This window comes from Electrophorus electricus, chromosome 17, assembly GCF_013358815.1.
Source record: "Electrophorus electricus isolate fEleEle1 chromosome 17, fEleEle1.pri, whole genome shotgun sequence".
NCBI lineage: Eukaryota > Metazoa > Chordata > Actinopteri > Gymnotiformes > Gymnotidae > Electrophorus > Electrophorus electricus.
Window position 1 is genome coordinate 16,104,913 of NC_049551.1, and position 17,929 is coordinate 16,122,841.

Consider the following 17,929-nt stretch of genomic DNA (forward strand, 5'->3'; position numbering starts at 1 on the left):
CTCAATGAACTGTATCTGAAAACTAGTCTGTGTGTAATACCAGCCGAAAACTAGGGGTGGCAGTTTTGAGTTAGAAGGTTGGTCTTGCGTCACTGCAAGAAATTACAGTGTATCAGAGTTCAGTGGGTGCATTTGCAGAGAAATCCCTTAAGCGTATACTGCAAAAGCTTTCTAACACGTTCGAGTCCAGCCATGAATATGTGAGTTCACTGGAAAAAATTAATTAATTAATGAATGAACAAAGTATTTACAATTTTTTAAATAAATATAAATTCGAAAACGTTAATATTGATTCTGATTGATATATAAGCAAAACAGTCTCATCATACATTTTTATTATGGATATTGTCGGTTTAATTGTTGATTTTGTAATTGTAATTTTGGGTGCCATCGGGTACACATGGAACACGAGGGAATTAAAATTGAAGGCATTATGTTTAAATGAATGAAACCAACATAACTAGAAAAACTTCAGTCATGCCCTTAAAGTGGGTTATTACCTAAATTCAAGATCATTTAAATGACACGAAAATTTGGCAGCAATACTACGGTCAGTTGCTCTTTAAAAGGTGGGCTTTTCTGTTTTAGCCAATGGCAATCAAGAGAAGTCAACTCTTTGTGTTTTTATTGGATAAAGGTAAATGAGCATATCCAATCATATCGTTTTACGCTCGGATCGCTATCTACGGACCGTGAGCGCAGCGATTGGAGGCGCCCTCGTTGTGTTCAGTCTGAGGGGGACCATACGATCCTGCCCACTGCCGACTAAGCAGTCTAGCCTAGGCTGCAGTGCAGCCGAAATGGGGGCATGGCCCCATGCCATATATTAGGCAAAAAAACTAACTCACTGGTTAATTTAACGTTAGTCACCAAATTAAAGCATTTGTTGTAGGCTACTGCCTGGCTTCCCGTGCGGGAGCACTTTCATACAGAGGGCTGCGTTAAACTGCTAGGTTTAGTTACTCGAAACAGTTTAAAAATCCATCGCGTCGCTTGCGTGGAGGTCCGCTGTGAAACTTCGGGTGAAACGGGACAAAAACAACAACAGAGGCTTTAACCGTAAGTTCGCCTCCACATCTAAAAATCACTCGGTCGTTGTAAACCAAACATTGGCGTTAGCAAAGTTGCTAGTTAGCCTAGCTGTCTCGGTGAACGCTACCCGCTAGCTAACCTTAGCTTAGCTAACCAAATAACGTTTGGCTAAGTTTGGCTGTCCTACATGTCACCGTGACTTAAACCACGATAGTGGTACAGGGTTAAATTACAACTGCTTAGTTTGCTATTTACAAGTTAACAAACAGCAGAGCTAAATGGCTATGTAGTTGTAAGCAACTTACTGCACCGCTAGATAGGTTAGCTAGTTGGCTCGACTGTTTGGTTGTTTACACAGTTCTGTCTGAATATGGACAAGCAAAGTGGATCATATTAGACGACCAAAATGCCATTTTAAACAAGTGTGTTGCTCATAGCAGCCCTGTAGGTTTGCTGGCTAGATGTCGGTCGATATAGTCAGCCAAGCTAACTAGCCAATTCTTTGTTCACGAATCTTGCTTCTAAGCATAAAGTGGTGCTGTTAAAACTACAGTTGACATAGTTACGAAACTGCAGTCACTGGACTTCCTTCGGGGCAAAAGATTCGCTCATATTAGCAATTTACAAGTAAAATAACTCGCAAAATTAGCTAGATACGCTTTATGCAGACAGCTGAACGCGAGTTGAAATCATCTTAAATGCTTGTCTGCAAGCTAGCCAGCCACCTACACAGTATGCGGAATTTGATAAGCAGTTGTTTAGCGTGATTAACGTCCAGTTTCCCTTAAGCTCATGGGTTGTACTTGTATCCTTCAAGGAGCAGAAGTGCAAAATTAGCTACCTAGATGCCATAGTGTCTATAAAAAATATGTGCCAGACGGCATAATTTCATCAACGCGTGGTAGTCGGCCAGAATGGCAAAGCGAGACGAACACACAGTTCCTCGTTTTGAACACGATTCCGAGTTTTGAATTCAGACAAGAACGTTGATGCTGTCAATTGCAATAATGTCAATAGACTGACGGCAGATCAAACATTAATTTTAGGACTATATATCTTATATCCCAGATTTTGCCGTATATTTTACAGAATTGTTTTATCCCAACTTGACACGGGGATCGTCTTGGTTATTGATTTGCAAGGCTCTAGCAGCTGTTGGTTGCATGGATTGCACAGTCCTAAATATAGGTAGCTACAAGGATAGATGAAGTCATGCATCCGGTCTACGACATGGCCATGTCTCTCTTGCAGGAGAGTTGTTGCAGTAGGACACTCGCACACGAATCCGTCATTGTCCCCCATCTTAAAATGCTCAATGCACACACCAAGGGCATGATCATCTTCACTGAAAATCTAACCGTTTGACGAGACACCCGTCTCTTTTGTCCCGCAGTGTTTTCTCCTTTAATCCACTGCAGTACAAGAGCTATTTGTGCAGACAATCATGGTAAGCCTTTTCCTTTCATATAAAAATCTAGAAAATAAAATATGCTGCTATACTAAGATAGATAGCAGTTAATATTAAGATTTTTAATGCATTTTAATGGGAGATCTGACTTTTTTGGGTGTTCTTTGAATTATTTTGATAGTCTTTGTCATTTTAGCAATTTTTAATGGTCTCCTGAACAATTCAGCTGTTATGTATCTATTTACATGTCCTTTTGTTAGAATTGCTCTCGTTTAGTCTAGTTCTCCAGCAGTACCAGGTACTGTTGGTCTTTGTGTTGGCGCTGGTGCTAAGCCCTGCCTCCCTGCTCAGCTGGAGCCGTCTCAATGGAGGCGTGTTTTCCAGAATCTGTCTGTGCTGCAGCAGGCTGAGGGTTCATCGGGTTTGTGCGCTCACAGTGGCGGGTTGAAATGGGGAGTGGCGGCATGGTGGGGGGGGGGAGGGAGAATGTGACCTCATTTGACTGGACTTTGGAGGTGCTCCAAGCTGCAGTCAGGGAAGTGGAATAGAAGGGATTTGAACAGGTGCCCAGCCCCACTATTGTGACCATGTGGGCTTGCTTCAGACGTGAACGTGTTTTTGCATTGTTATTTCTTGGTCTTTTGTGGGGAAGACTTCTAAACCCTGTCTGTTCAGCTGGGTTGCTGAGGAATGCCATGTTGTGCATAGAACAATAGAATACTGTCCTCTTGGATCTGGTTTTGATAACAATCGCCTAATTTCCTTAAATAGGGGATCAAATTATAATTAGGATTCATCATCCTAATTTGACAATTTATGCAGATGTGATTGAAGAATGTTGCCCACTTGAACCCGTGTTGGGTCCTAACTTGATTTGCTTATATTTGTCCTTTGGGCATTTTTATGCATAGACAAAGAAAAGCTAAGGGCAAATATTACTGCATTAGGTCATTAGCAACCTTTTTGTTTTTTGACATGGGATCATATGAAGGAATATAAAGTGATTGTCAATACTACTCTCCAGTTTTTCTTCCTCCCAGTGCTGTATCCTGGCCTGTTATTGAGAACTGTTTCTTGGCATACTCATTTCACATGGTGCTGCTGTTTCTTTTAAAGGTTCCTGCTTCAAAAACAGACTAACAGGAGCAATGGAGGATCCCCTGAGGTACGTCCCGTCCTTTTGAATGCTGTGCAAAAAAAAAAAAAGTGCATGAAATCAAGTTCAAATGGCTATTAGGTTGGAGTAAGGCCATGGAGGCCATTGGCTCACTCCTTCTTATCTCTCTCAGGATTGGACGCTGGGTCCCTGTGCTGGCCAGGATGCAGAAATGCTGCCATGAAAATTCAGCATTCCTTCCGCCTGATGTGGGCTAGAAATAGTCTCTCCATTAACATTAATTGAGTGGGGTGGGGGTGGGGGTGGGGGGATCATCTCCCCACCCCCCATATATATTTTTTTTGTTTTCTAAATTGTGTACATCTTTATTTTTTATGGTATGTGGTAAAGATGAATTATGACCTTGGGGCTGATTTTATTTCCCCATGTGTATGATTTAATACTATGTTAGAAGCGCTTGGGACTCTAAGCCTTGTTGATAAGCTCAAGTTTTTTGGAGGAGATGGAGAAATGCCAAATGACACAAAGCACCTCGCGACAGGCATGACAGATTGGAGCTGTAAAAGACCCACACGTCTGTGTTGTTTACAACCTCCATGGGCAGCCCCAACCCCCCCCCCGCCTCCCAGGGGCCGAGAGAACCTGCAGCAGCATGTCACCCACTTGACCACACCCCAAAAAGCAGGATCCTTTTTATTTCAGCATTTGTACCGTTCTGTAGCTCCATGGACCTGCCAAGGACCAAGTTTTTCTTTTCCATATTTGTAGTATCACTGCTATGGGCAAATATGCCCACTAACCAAATACACTTTCTCTTCCAGCTCACAAATCCCTGAATCCTAAATTATGCCAGACCGTGAACTCATTGAGTTAGTTGGTCTCTGTTACACTGGTTCTCCCGCCGTTTCAGATTCAACTCTGCCTCCACTCTACAGCAACTGATCTGTCTCCACACACTAAACTGCTCAAACAATACCTACTATCTCACACTCTACAGTATTTACTAAGGCTAAGAGTCCCTAATTCCCATGCAGTTAGTAGAAGCTTTATAGTACATAGGGTGTGCTTTTTTTTTTTTTTTTTTTTTTTTTTTTTTTTTTTTTTTTTTTTTTTTTTTTTTTTTAATTATTATTATTTTTTTTATAAAGACCTTGTTTTAAGGTTTTTAGCTTCTTTTTTTTTCTTTTGCTCTGCCAGTATATTAAAGTGTAATCATGTGCGTTGTGATATAGAAGTAGCTGTAGAAAACGCATCGTTTCCTTGTGGTAAGTGATTGAGATGCTGCCACGGATTTGAGACACTGATGAATGGTGCTATTTTGGACTGTAATCTGCTCCTTGGTAAGGTAGCTAAGATGGTTTTTATTTCATATTTTAACGTTCAGAGGAGGTGTTGGTTCTTTGTTGTATGGTTGTCGTAACTTGGTCTGGATTGACTCCCCCCCCCCCTGTTGTTTCTCTGCGGCTTTCTCATTGGATTTCAAAGGATGGACGTTACAACAAAAACAAACAAGCAAACAAAAAACCCGAACAGTTTTCTTTGAGGAGACAATCTCTTGCAATTTTATGACCGTAAAGACAGCGGGAGCAATCACAAAACTGCAATTAAACAGTGTTTTCCCTTTAAGGTTGAGAGTTAGTATGAAGGGTTAGTAGCCCTTCTTGGCATTAGTAATTTTGGCAATAGCAAACCATCTGTGAACTCTTTGTCTTTGATATAGTAGTGTCAAAGATCTGTGTCTAGGAGTGTATTTCACATGGTTTAGCCATTAATTACTTTAATTCAAATATACAGGAAGTCAGAAAAGGTATTGTTGCATAATGTAAATGTTGCTATTTTAATATTCTTTGCAGTTGAAATGGAAGTAGATGCCTTGGAGGTTGGGTGGAGGTGGGCTTTTTTTAAAGCACTCGTTCTCTTTCTTAAGGCGCATGAATACTCTTTTACCCAGGGAAACAGCAATGTATGTTGTCTGCCTGAGGGTTATTCCACAAAGCAGGATTTGTCAGTTAACTGCATAGCTTGGTCACCCAGATACGGTTGACCTACGGGTGGCCTGCTAATGGAGAAATCTTGCTTTGTGCTGCGCCACCCCATGCACTGGTTGCTCCAGGGTTACTAATCTGGCTGCATATTCTTTACCAGCTGGTAATTATTGGATGCTTCTGGGGTTCTGTATGGCCTGGCAAATGAGATCCCAGCGCTCAGTAGCCAAAATCTGATCATGCTTTTGTTCTGGGCTAAAAATGTAGCACTGATGAATGAGTCTCACCTTTTTAATCAATGGTTTTATGGATGAGTCGTTGGTTGTTTTGAGAATAGAAACCAAAACAGCTTTCTATTTATTCTTTTGGGTAATTGAGTTCAGTAGCAAAGTATTATTATTCAGTATTTGCAGTTTTGTCTTTGCTTCCAGTTAACATGTACTTTTAACAATCCTAATTCAATGACCAACTTGAAAGCCCACGTCAGTTTCTTTGTCTTCCGTTTTTCCACTATAGTGGGAACTTTCACAGCTTCTAATCCTTCTCTAGTGCTGATAGCATACCAACAGCATGCTTTCTGCTTTCTGCTTCTGTTTTTTGTTTTTTAATTTTTCCCATCTTGATGCTAATTCTGTTTGCGTTATTCAGGTATGCCAGCTGTCTTGTAAATAGCGAGTAGCTTAGTATCGACATACCATAGCAAACTCTGCCTATGTAATAACCATTGGTGTAAAAAAAAAAAAAAAAAAAATTTGTCAGCTTGTGATCGATAATGATGCACTATGTATTGTACAAGTAATTTTGGCAATTTAAGCAGTAGATGAATAAATATGCAAGCTCTCTTTGTCTTTTTGTTGCGTGATTCATTAGCCATACTATGACTTTCAGATATGAGGAAAAGTGAATACCACCACTTAATCTCACCCTGTTTTACATATCACACATAATATCCAAATTATGATGAGTCATATGGCAAACTGTAGGCCTTGTGATGTTTTGGTGGAAAATGAAGGCTGTAATGAATTATTAGCCTCATTACACAAACCCCTATATGGTGAAATTGTGGTGGAAAAGAGACCTTTCACAGCTGCAGTCACATGGAAACTGCAACCAAGGAAATTCCGGTGTTGGGAATGCCTCTGGACACAGGCCACTGAGGCCTGAAACTCTGTATTCTAACGGTTATTCATGGAACCCCAGTCTTTTTTTTTCTTTTTTAACCATATTGTTCTAAATGCTTTCCAAGTTTGAAAAATGCTAGTAATCAAATGCCTTAAAGGGTCATTTATATAAAACCCTTTTATGAAATGTCATGTGTTCAGCTCATTGGCCAAATGTCTGCCCTTTTAATTTATATCTAGAGGTTTGAATATGAATTTGAGTACTAAGATCTGTCTCTCTGCCTGAATTGACCAAGTAAATATAACTTGGATAGCTGTCTTGGTTTAAATCTGAATTGTGCCCAACCTTATGTTTACTCTATCTGCTCCCTCCATAAAAATACCTTTCATGCATTACCTGATGGGTGTTAGATGTTCACATAACATAAATGCTTTTAACCAGTGGTGTGAGGTGTTGGTTTCTCATTGGGCCATTAAGATGGATTACATCAGCTACATTAAGCTGTAGCAGTTGAGGCCTTAATTAAATGATACCAAGGTCTCAAGGCTCATATGATTATATTGATTCTCAAATCAGATTGATGGGACATGTTGTAAGAAAGTTCCACATCTTTGATCAAAGGGCCAAGGGTTTAATGCAGGGGTTCCCATCTCTTCTCTTTTAGAGCTACTATCCCATGTACTTGAGCTCTTTTGTTAAACACCGTTTCTATCTGACTAATATTTAAGAGCTGGGAAATGATTAAATTGGACAGGTGTGTTGAACTAGGGTTGAAGTTAAATTCTGGAGAACAGTAGATCTCTCGGAAGAAGGTCGGTCAGCATTAGCCTACAGCCGAGGTTCTTCAAGATCTCCTGTGGGACCCTGAGCCAGACCAGGTTTTTGTTCTGTTCAAGGTTTGTCCTTAACTAGGTAATCAAAAATCATCTGTTGAGGTGCCATCACTCAGTTCCTTACTGTCACTCTTGGGGTCCCATAGGATTTCACCCATTGCTGATGTTCCTGCTATGGTGCACCTGATCAGCAGATCAGATAATGGTATCAGATTAGATAATGGTGTACCTCATTAATGGTTTCAAAATTAGTTCATGAGATGATGCAAAGAAGGGAAAACCCTTACCCTTAAATTGCCTCCAGAACCGTAGGTGAGGAACCTTGCTATATGGCCAGTTGTAGAACACACAATGAGCATTCAGTCCACTAATGTGATTAGAAGTCTTCTCACAGGAAAGGGATGGTATCCTGTTTACACAATTCTCTGTGCTGGAGGCTGTTGTCCTCACAAGCCCACAGCATATTTTCAGGTCAGCAGATACAGAAAATTGTTTGCATTCCTGTATGAATTTACTGGCAAAAGTAGAGACAGGTTGAAGTAGGCACACATTCTGGTGAAACCATGCATAAATGACTTATCTTAAAACTTTGCAACTCTTTCATTATAAAAGAAAGAAATGAGATAATGAACTTCAGAAAGGGTGTGCAGGAGCGAATGCTAAATGTTCTATCATTATTCTTCAAAGTTTGAAGTTTGATTGTAGGGTCTGAAACAAAAAAGGGAAGACCAGATGGGCTTCAGTCATGCAAGATCACAAGCTGTATGTGTGGGAAGGAGTCTGTCCAAAACCCGAAGCAAAGTTTGAATCTCTTCTCTGTGGCCTGCACCCCTCTCCACACTGTTTGAGGTGTGCTAGTGCATCTGGCATGCGTACTGTGACCTGCCATAACACACACAACTGTGATACAGCTGTAGCTTCGCTGCAGATGTAAGTCAGTTCAGCGCACTGGAACAGCCAGTGGCATTGAACAGGGATTAAATGAACACACCTGGCAAAACAGCATTGCTGGCTGTCATTTAAGACGACACACCTTCGTTTTCACCTCAAGGACAAAATCTTATATGCTTGTGCTTTGCCAGACCAAACATGTTCATTGTGTAGACTAAACCTAAGGATGTCGTAGAGCGTGTGGTAGATCAAATTGAAATGAGGACACGTAGTACTAAAGTAAACATCAACCCAGAGGCCTTACCAAACCAAATCTTTGAGTGACTGAGTAGTGTGAGTGAACAGTTAATACACTAAGGGGTGAAGTTGACATAATGGTAATTCAGGCATATGTTTATTGTTGATGATTGTATTGTTGTTTATTGTTCATGATTGTATGTCTTAAATCCATGAAACTAGACCCGTTATGGCTAGCTACAAACTATTACCTATTAGGAGACACGTTATCAGTAGTGTTATGGAACAAAATTATATAGAGTCTTTGTTTGAACAGGTTGAAGTTTTCATAACCATTACATGGGTTTGAATTTTAGATTAAAGTATAGTGAAACCTGTACCTAGCCTGTTATCCAGCATTCACTTAGTTCACTTAAGATCTCTAGAGAAGAGCTTGGATAAAACAAACATTATAATTTTAATAATGATTCTACAATTACATAAATTCCTATCCAATAGCCGGGTGTTTTTACTAACAATATTCACTTGCTGTTATAACCATCAGTTAAATTACCTTATTTTAGAGATTGGATATCCATAAAGATGATATTTTCTCTACTTGTGAGTGGTCTCTTATGGCCATTGAATAAATCAGCAATTGCTAAGAGCACTTAGAACAAAAAATGAGAGGGAAAATTTATTTCCCATTAAACCATTTTGACATCAGCTAGTGATATGACACCCTCTACTGGTGGTAAATTGTAGACACAGAGGTGTCACGGAAAAACCCAGAGTATTCAAAATGTTAGACTGACAAGAATCTTTATTGACCATAAGTGACTCTTCGGCTCAGCAACAATAAACCACGTTCAGTGATTTTCTAAACAGCAGAGAAAAAACACAATACAAAAAGAATACAGCAGCAACATTTCCTACAGCAGAGAGAAGTCCTTCTAACATCAGATGACACAAAAGTGATAATGCAAGCTCTTTCCATGATAACGTCCATGCTATAATGAGTTCAAGAAGTATTTAATACTGTATAAAATTGATTTTGAAATCATTGTGGTGTCTATGCCGATGTCTACCACCAAGATTGTGCATTGTCTGCTATATAAATGATCAGTTATCCTTCATTTGATTGTCAGAATGTATGTGGACGTAAAAATATGTTGCATGGTTCTAATGATCCAGTTAGTCAGAATGATAAGACCGCTACACCTTTTTTTCTGCACTGAACATGATGCTTAGACAGACTTATGGCATAAACATAGCTATCTTAAAGTTCTTTAGAAAGGAAATGAGCTCCAAGTTTGGAGAGCCTTCATCTAAAAGTCCTGAATACTTCCATGTCTCAGTATACTCTCACAATATTCCACTCCTTCCTTGCATCTCCTCCCCTAACCTGTGACACTCCTGTGGTGAAAGGAGTTACATTTCGTTCCTGGTCCGATGGCCTTGTGTGGTCTTTGCTGCCTTTCTGCTGCCTTTTGTCTCCTGTCCGGAGCTTTCTGATAGGTCGTCTTTTGAGCCATTCTTCTTCTGCAGTGAGAAAAACAAAACAGATGGATTTAATTGGCTGTTTGAAACAGCTTACATCTCATCCCTCTGAGCGTCTACCTGCCCAAACTCTGATCACGTCAAACCACTGACTGCTGCTTGATCTGCATCTGTCTGGAAAGTTAAAACATCGAAATCATAAAAAATATCCAGTATTCTGCTCATTTTACAATATTCACAAATTAAACTGTAGCAATATATTGCATTTTGTATTGGAAGTGACACCCCTGAATTTGAAGTTATCTGCAGTGTTAGTTCAGTGTTTCCCAGGTCTAGTACAATTTGACACTTTTACAGCTGAAAAATTCAGGTCATTTGCTGATTCCCCACAGGTGAAGAATCAAGTGAAACTGAATCGGGAAAATGTGAAACTGTGCAAGGCAGTGTTCTGAGGACCATTTCGGTGGTGTGACCAACCTGTGAGGTGGTGGTACTGGACCCAGGAATGTCTGCAGTGCGAGTAACAGGAAGTGGGGGTACCAGATCAGTTCGAGAGCTGCAGGTAAAGAGAAGGTTGTGAGGGGATGTCAACAAAACCCAATAGGAAACTCTGACCTCAGTACAGTGATGCCGTTGGTATGATTAAATCTCCTTCAATACAGTACATTTTTACTGGATCATATAGTTTCTTGTGAATGACCAAGGAAGTTGCGAGCTAGGCAAAACTGTGGCCAGACTTACTTGACCTCGGAGAGGACAGACCGCTCTCCATCAGAGCAGTGTGAGCGACGGTACTGACGGAAGCTCCGTGGGGAGTGAGAGTGCCGGATGCGGATGGGGTCGCCTTGGGTTCTGCAGTGAGATACAGCGTGGTTACCTGCACTCTGGGTCTTCAGTGAAACTAAATATTGTGCTCCTTATGTGCCATTGCTCGCCTATTTCACAGGCTGTTAAGAACATTAAAGGTATATGAAAGGTTGCTTTCGGTTAGAGCATCTTGAATCATTTAGGTTGCCTTCTGAACACCTTTGTTGGTTGAAGAATACAGAAGAGGGGGAAAAATGACCCAGTTTAGCTTACCATTTTAGGCAATATATCTGATCGTCTAGATACTTGCAATCTGTAGTAGATGAAAATAAGAAGCTTTGAATTTCAGAATATGGAATGATGGTTTGGGGAAAAAAAGCCTCCCAGATGCCTTCAACATGTCACTGGTACCTGGTTAGTTGATTCCTGAAGTACTGGGACTGAGATGTATATTGTGTATACTCCGAACTATCTATTAACTAAAACAACAAAATATAACTGGAGCCCAGATGGTTAAAAACATCACCAAGGCTTAGGTGACCTTTGGTGACACACTCTCAATATGATTCAACAATGTATTAATGTATCAGAAAAAATTCTTATTGCAAAGACAGACTTTACCACACCCTGACAGTGGGGATTGTGGAACCTAAACTAGCATCTGTTACCCAACCCAAACCATTCCAATGGCAAACCAGTCCAGTAGGCACAAATGAGTCCTAGATGTGACATGTCCACTCACTCTACTTTCTTGTATGGGATCTCCTTCAACTGTTCTTCTGTGAGGCCGGAGGGATCCACCAACTCTTTTCTGTATTAAATGAACCATTACAGACATAAACTCCAGCCCACAGTAGAAGGATTGAAAGTCTACGTGGAGAGTAAACTAGTGTACGGAGGCCGTAGAGGAGTAGTTTGGGCATGACTTACTGAATATGCTTCCATAACTGCTCCTTAGCTTGCACATCAGGACTTCTTCTACAAAGAAAAAGATCCAGACAAAGGTCAGGATACACAGATAGTGGCTCACAGAAACGTCCAACCTGCCCTTGGACGGGTAAAGGATGCCCAGTCAGATACTAACGATCTGGAACGATGGCGTGAGCGCCGATGACCCGCCTCGTTCGGGGTTTTCTCTTTCTGCCTGCGAAGCTCGGCCTCCCACTGTGGACCAGAGTCCACCATCTCGTTCTCCTGACGAGATCTGTAGCAAGGCCACACAATTTGGTGTGTGTGTGAGAGAGAGAGAGAGAGAGAGAGAGACAGAGAGAGAGACAGAGAGAGAGAGAGAGAGAGAGAGAGAGAGAGAGAGAGAGAGAGAGAGAGAGAGAGAGAGAGAGAGAGGTATAGACCGAGAGGTATAGACCCCTCCTGTCCAAAAGGGAGTAACTACAGGGTGGTGGAAAAAAGCTATGATCCTGTGGGACCTCCAGATCCAGACAGACAAACTAGTAATGTTGAAAGCAACCAGACAGTGACAGTAGGAAAAATGCAAAAATAGTATGAACATAGATGTGCCAATCCCAAGTGATGGAAACTTTCAAAGGAGGGAGTGTGAAAAGAAATACCAGGGACTGACAGAGGAAAAAGAGAAAACATTGATGGCTAACACAAAACTTTACAGTTTGGTGGTGATAGGGGCATTTGGGGCTGTGACCCCTAAGATGGAGGTGTGACTACAACAAATCCCGTATTAAAAAATAAATAAAAATCATGTCTCTCCTTTCCAGTGGGTGGTCATATTTTTTTCCCTCACATTCAGGTCTTGTACCAGAAGCCTGGGAGTTTGAGGGTGCAGTGAAGTTTTTTGGCTGATTGTGACTGGGGGTCATTGCCACAAGTGCCCCATCACCACTGGGACAACCCTAGTGTTATATATATTTTAACATACACATAAATATACATAAAATACAAATATATATTGATGATTGTCTTATGATATATGCATGATATATGCATGATATATTCATGTGTCCATAACTATAATTTCCACATGTATTTAAGTGTGTATTAAAAGAATCCAACCAATACTGGTTCATTGGTCAAAACAGGTAACTCACAAAAGAAACAAGTAAAAGTTGAGCCAATGTACACAGGGTACAGATTCTTTAAACCACCTAGGACACAATCTCTCTTCTCTGCCAGTGTCCTAAAGTGTGTGAGGAAATTCCTTACCTGTTCCTCTTTTTACGATGCTCCCTGTTTGAATTTTCTGACTCACTGCCACTGCTGGTGTTGCCACGGGAACGTGACCTGGGGGCAAACAGAAAGGGTCAAAAAGTTGACAGGAGAGCAAAAAAGGAAACAGAGAGATAAAAAGAGATTAAGTTGAGGTGTAGTTAAATGAGGGAGGGGGGAGTGAGTTTAGCCACTACGCCAAAACAGAGTGAGTTCAGGTGTAGAAGTATACATCCTCAGTAATTAGGAGTGCCGGGGGGCTGCGCGGGGTGCTGTGGGGGGGGGGGGGGTAGTCATAATAGAATTCCTGAAATTCAGTCTTGCCCCCACAAGATTCTCAGGGGCCCCGTCTGGCCAACCCTGTGAAAAATATTTGGACGTGCCATTGTTGTAATTTATTGCAATTTATCCCAAAGCTAAAATTATGTCATGTTAAACTGTACCAGTTTGCTGTTGTTTAACACTGTTGTGATCAGGGTACATCTGCTGAAACACCTTGCAAACTGGACCAGAAAAGTTTTTGCTAAGTACTTTAAATCACATATTTAGCTCATGGATTAAAGTAGGAATTAGAGTATTAACTGCATTAACTGTATCACTGCACTATGTGTAGCCTGTTTGGATGATCGGGGTTGGGAAAACACAGAAAAACAATTACTACAGCCCTAAACATCAATATCAGGACTGAACTACAATTTGCTCACTGGAAAAGTCATACAAAAACATGCTGTCATGTCTTTGTTGATTTTTAATGAACCTTTCTTTTGAAACACACCTGCACACCTTCTTTTGCAGAGATTTAAATAAGTGAATGAGGCAGCCTACCTTCTCCTGTGCTGTTTGTTGGCTGCGTCCTCGTGACTCTGGCCTCTCCTACAGGGACACATGATTGGAGCAGGGATCGCTTTAATCAGGTCACACCCAAACACTAATCTGATGCTGTGAACTTTTGACACATTGAAACCCCACCCAGCCCCGCCCCCACCCTGCCCTCAACCCGCCCTCTCTCTATTAGCAACTTCATGCACTCAAGCTTCAGAGGGAGCAGATTTATTTATTTATTTATTCAAAAGGTTTCTTTCATCGTTGCCTAGCATGGAACAGGATCTCCTTGGATCTTGCTCAGAAGCGTGAAGATCCAGGAAATTCATTATCAGAATCCCTTCTTCCCTTCCCAGACTAAAAGCGAAACCCAACAAAATAGCAGAATGAGGTGCAGTGAATGTTTGTAAACAGAGCAAAAATTAGAACTGATACATGATGGGTATTAAATGTCAAAACAGTTCCATTATTTCCATACTGCTTCATTTTAACAGAGCTGGATGCAACAGAAGAGTTTTCAGCTCCTTGTATTTGTATTTTTAGTACAGTTCTTGTAGAATTTGCTATTTATTTACTAATCGGTTATGCTCAATCACCTTAAGGACTTAAGGAAACTAAATCTGCATTTTTTCTTCTGGTTAGGTTAATCTTCTTCTTCTGGGCACACAATGTAGATATACAAAGTGTGTTGTGAATACCAATTCCAAAGTCCAGAAAATTACTAATTTATTTCATCATACTTTCTCCCTTTCTGATGTAAAATGGGCAGGCCTTATGTAAAGCTGATGTAAAAGGGGTGGGCTTTATGTAAAGCTGATGTACAATGGGTGGGCCTTATGCAAAGCTGATGTAAAATGGGCGGGCTTTATGTAAAGCTGATGTAAAATAGGTTGGCCTTATGTAAAGCTGATGTAAAATGGGCGGGCTTTATGTAAAGCTGATGTAAAATAGGTTGGCCTTATGTAAAGATGATGTAAAATGGGCGGGCCTTATGTAAAGCTGATACCCCTCCCATACAATTGCCCTTTGCCCATTCCCTCTACCACTTTGAATCTGAGCAACCAAGCTAGTAAGCAAAAGTTACTTAGCGAGCGGCCTTGTGTGGTGTGAGTCCTGGAGGTGGCTCTTCTAGAGGCTCGCGCATGCTCTGTCTAACTGAAACCTCCGTTGTAAGGTTTGTATACATAGCTCAATATACTGTGTGTGTGTATGTGTGTATTATATATGATTCTACGCAGACCTAAATTTGATTTTATAGATTCCCCAGTTTCAGTCAAATCAGGCCAATACTGCATCTTGTAGATAAGTTAATTCTAAATTTAAGAACAAATTGGAATTTAAATAAATTCCCAATCTAATCAACTACAGGAAAACACAAAGGCAGTCAGTGTCTATTCAGTTTTTCATGGTGAATGGAGCTAGCTGTTTGTATCTAAACCTACAGTTTCGCTTTCTTTCAGACAGTCATCACCTGGGAATGAGGCATATCTGGTGCCTGAACCTCAGAATTATTTGTATCAGTAACCTCATTGGCAGGTTCTTACATGCAGGGCTGTATGACTGATTCTCCTGCTTGCTGGCTGTGGGTCTGTGACAGTCAGCTGTCAATCAAACATGCTCATTGGAATATTAGGGCCACGCCCAGCCCATTCTTACCTAGGTCTAAAGAGTTTGGTTGGTTTTTGAGAAGGGCTTTTTTTCATATTTCTGTTGTTCGTTTCTAATTGAAAATTTATACAATATTTATTATAACACTAGTTTAGTATGATACAAACATTTTTACTATTTTATAGTACGTTCCCAAGGTCTTTAAACAATAGCAGTGAAAGCGCTGTTCCAGTAACTTTCCACTAGAGGGACCCCGTGCGCCTCTAGTATGTTCATGGCATGTAGTGTGGAAGTGGCCTTTTAGCGCATCCGTCTCTGTGTGTAGCGTCACGCCACTCAGTCTCAGGCCCCACACGCGCACTCAGGTGCCAAACTCACACGCGCGCCTCACCTGTGCCTGGCTGAGCTGGCAGCCTCGTTCTCACTGCCTCCGGAGGGCGAGCGTCTGCGTGCAGCGGGGAATTTGGGCGATTTGTTCCGCTCGCTGGCGGAGCTGTAGAGCCCTCTGGGGCAAAGTGGAGAAGAGACAGACTCTTACAGAATAAGCTTCACGGCGTGGAATAGCAGCTAAAGCGTTATATCGCAAACAGCTGGTACATGTTTGGGAAGCGCGTCTTGTGTACACAGATTGCTGCTATAATAGCTAATTAACACTTACGGAGAGTGATTTTGCTACATTGTTTTCAAACAGCTAGGAGGGGAAATCTACTCAACTGTGCTGTTTGATCCATGCATTAGCTTGCGGCGTGTGCTTGTGTTTGTGAATGTTTACATGCATTCAAGTAGGATTATCATAACTGTTAGCCTTTAAACACAACCTCTAACAGTACTGTACCTCTGTGGTGCATTCGTGTCCCAGGGAGCAGTGGGCTTGCTCGGCTGGTCCTCGGAACTGACCTCTGTCTTGGACAGTTTGGGGCTTGAACAAATGACAAAGTCTTTAAAGTCATCCATACTTATGAAACAAATGGTAAGAAGAGGTAGTCCTTTCAAACACAAAACTCTGTAGTCTCTGTGCCTATTAGGTCAGTACCTCTTGGCTGGTGAGAACGCTGTGGTTTTAGCCTGGCCTTCACCGAGGGAATTTCCTGGCTTTGCGACTGATCTACTCCCATTGTTCAGTCCTAGAAGACGGTTTAAAGGGGTATGAGTGCTATTCCACTCAGACTACTGTTTCATTTCCACAAAGCAATACATCATCTGCCCTTGGACTAAGTTACACTGTCACTGGAGACGTGGACCTTGAAAAATATCACATGATCTGTCTTCTCAGGCTAAGATCCAAGTGGATATGATTTATAGCAACAACAGAAGCAGCAGATCCAGGCCAGTCATCTTAAACTGGGATTACCGGATCATCTGTTTTCCCTTTTGTTTCAAAGTGATGTCCCTGCTGCCCTGACTTTTGAGGGAGGAACAGGCGAAAGGGGGTCTGAACAGGGTGGAGATGAATATGGCTCATGTGTTCTTTGGCAACACATGACTTTCTAACGGCCTTCTACACACCCTGCTGCTGCACACACGGTCTGTGCTGAAATTCCGGTTTTATCCGAGTGCCATGAGCTTTTTGTTGCCAAGGCTGGTAGCAGGCACATGCACGTGCGCTTGGGACAGGCAGCAACTGAAGCGAACCTAATCTCCCAACTCTGAAGTAATTAACGCGGGCGGAACTGGAGCGACTCCACCTCCACGCATCAAACACAGAACTTCTTTCGGAATGCGGATGTCTTTCAAGCCAATTCCCCCACACTCTGTGTTAAATAACCAGATCTGGGCAGATGAAGGGAAGCCGTTCTCAAATGTTCACGGTCATGAACGGCGGCTATGTTTAAAGGTGTGGCGGGACACAAGCGGGGACTAATGTCAGACGCCTGCTCACCCGCTGGCTGAGCACTCCTCTTGGGGTAGGTCTTGCTGCGGGTACGTACCACCTCCAGGTCCGGCCTGGGCAAGCCCACAGACTGAGCTCTCCCCATCTGCAGGGCGGTCTTCCCACTAAGACAAGTAACACAGAAGCCACAGAACTAAGAACTGTTCGTCCTTTGGAAACTCCTAGGAATATCTCAATGGACCTTTTCCTTATGATTTAGTATTAGCCTACAGTGAAAAAGTTTTTCTTTCTTCTTTTATTTTTCCTCATTTTTTAAGGATTAGGGCATAGTTTAAATAATATTACATTATATTATCATCATCATCATCATCATATTATTATTATTATTATTATTATTATTATTATTATTATTATTATTATTATATTACATTACCATATTACATGCATAACACCAAGTGTATTAGATAACTGAACAAATATATAGCATGTAAAGCATACTGTATGTTTAAAGGCTAGGAAACGAGCATTAGAAACAATACATAAACCATGAAACATGAACAAATTACTGCATTCTTCTGT

General features: G+C 41.3%; 1 protein-coding gene and 1 long non-coding RNA gene across 4 annotated transcripts in view; one reads left to right on the forward strand and one right to left on the reverse strand.

Annotated features, from left to right (window-relative positions):
* Nucleotides 1-725: 725 nt before the first annotated feature.
* Nucleotides 726-6,388, forward strand: LOC113573317. Its single transcript, XR_004777080.1, has 4 exons — nt 726-1,059; nt 2,426-2,479; nt 3,557-3,605; nt 3,730-6,388. It is a non-coding gene; the product is annotated as an uncharacterized LOC113573317 (long non-coding RNA).
* A 3,021-nt stretch (nt 6,389-9,409) lies between these two features.
* The window catches only part of epb41l4a (erythrocyte membrane protein band 4.1 like 4A), a 29,978-nt gene continuing 21,458 nt past the window's right edge, over nt 9,410-17,929 (reverse strand). For 2 of the 3 annotated variants that reach the window (XM_035535205.1, XM_035535204.1), the window contains 12 exons: nt 17,399-17,514; nt 16,553-16,643; nt 16,355-16,438; nt 15,911-16,024; nt 13,915-13,962; nt 13,087-13,164; nt 11,996-12,115; nt 11,842-11,889; nt 11,654-11,722; nt 10,846-10,956; nt 10,582-10,660; nt 9,410-10,146 (listed from right to left, as the gene is read on the reverse strand). In XM_035535205.1, the coding sequence (XP_035391098.1) occupies nt 10,036-10,146; nt 10,582-10,660; nt 10,846-10,956; nt 11,654-11,722; nt 11,842-11,889; nt 11,996-12,115; nt 13,087-13,164; nt 13,915-13,962; nt 15,911-16,024; nt 16,355-16,438; nt 16,553-16,643; nt 17,399-17,514 (1,069 nt within the window). In that variant the 3' untranslated portion in view covers nt 9,410-10,035. The remainder of the gene's footprint in view (nt 10,147-10,581; nt 10,661-10,845; nt 10,957-11,653; nt 11,723-11,841; nt 11,890-11,995; nt 12,116-13,086; nt 13,165-13,914; nt 13,963-15,910; nt 16,025-16,354; nt 16,439-16,552; nt 16,644-17,398; nt 17,515-17,929) is intronic. The other variant, XM_035535206.1, reaches the window with a different exon arrangement.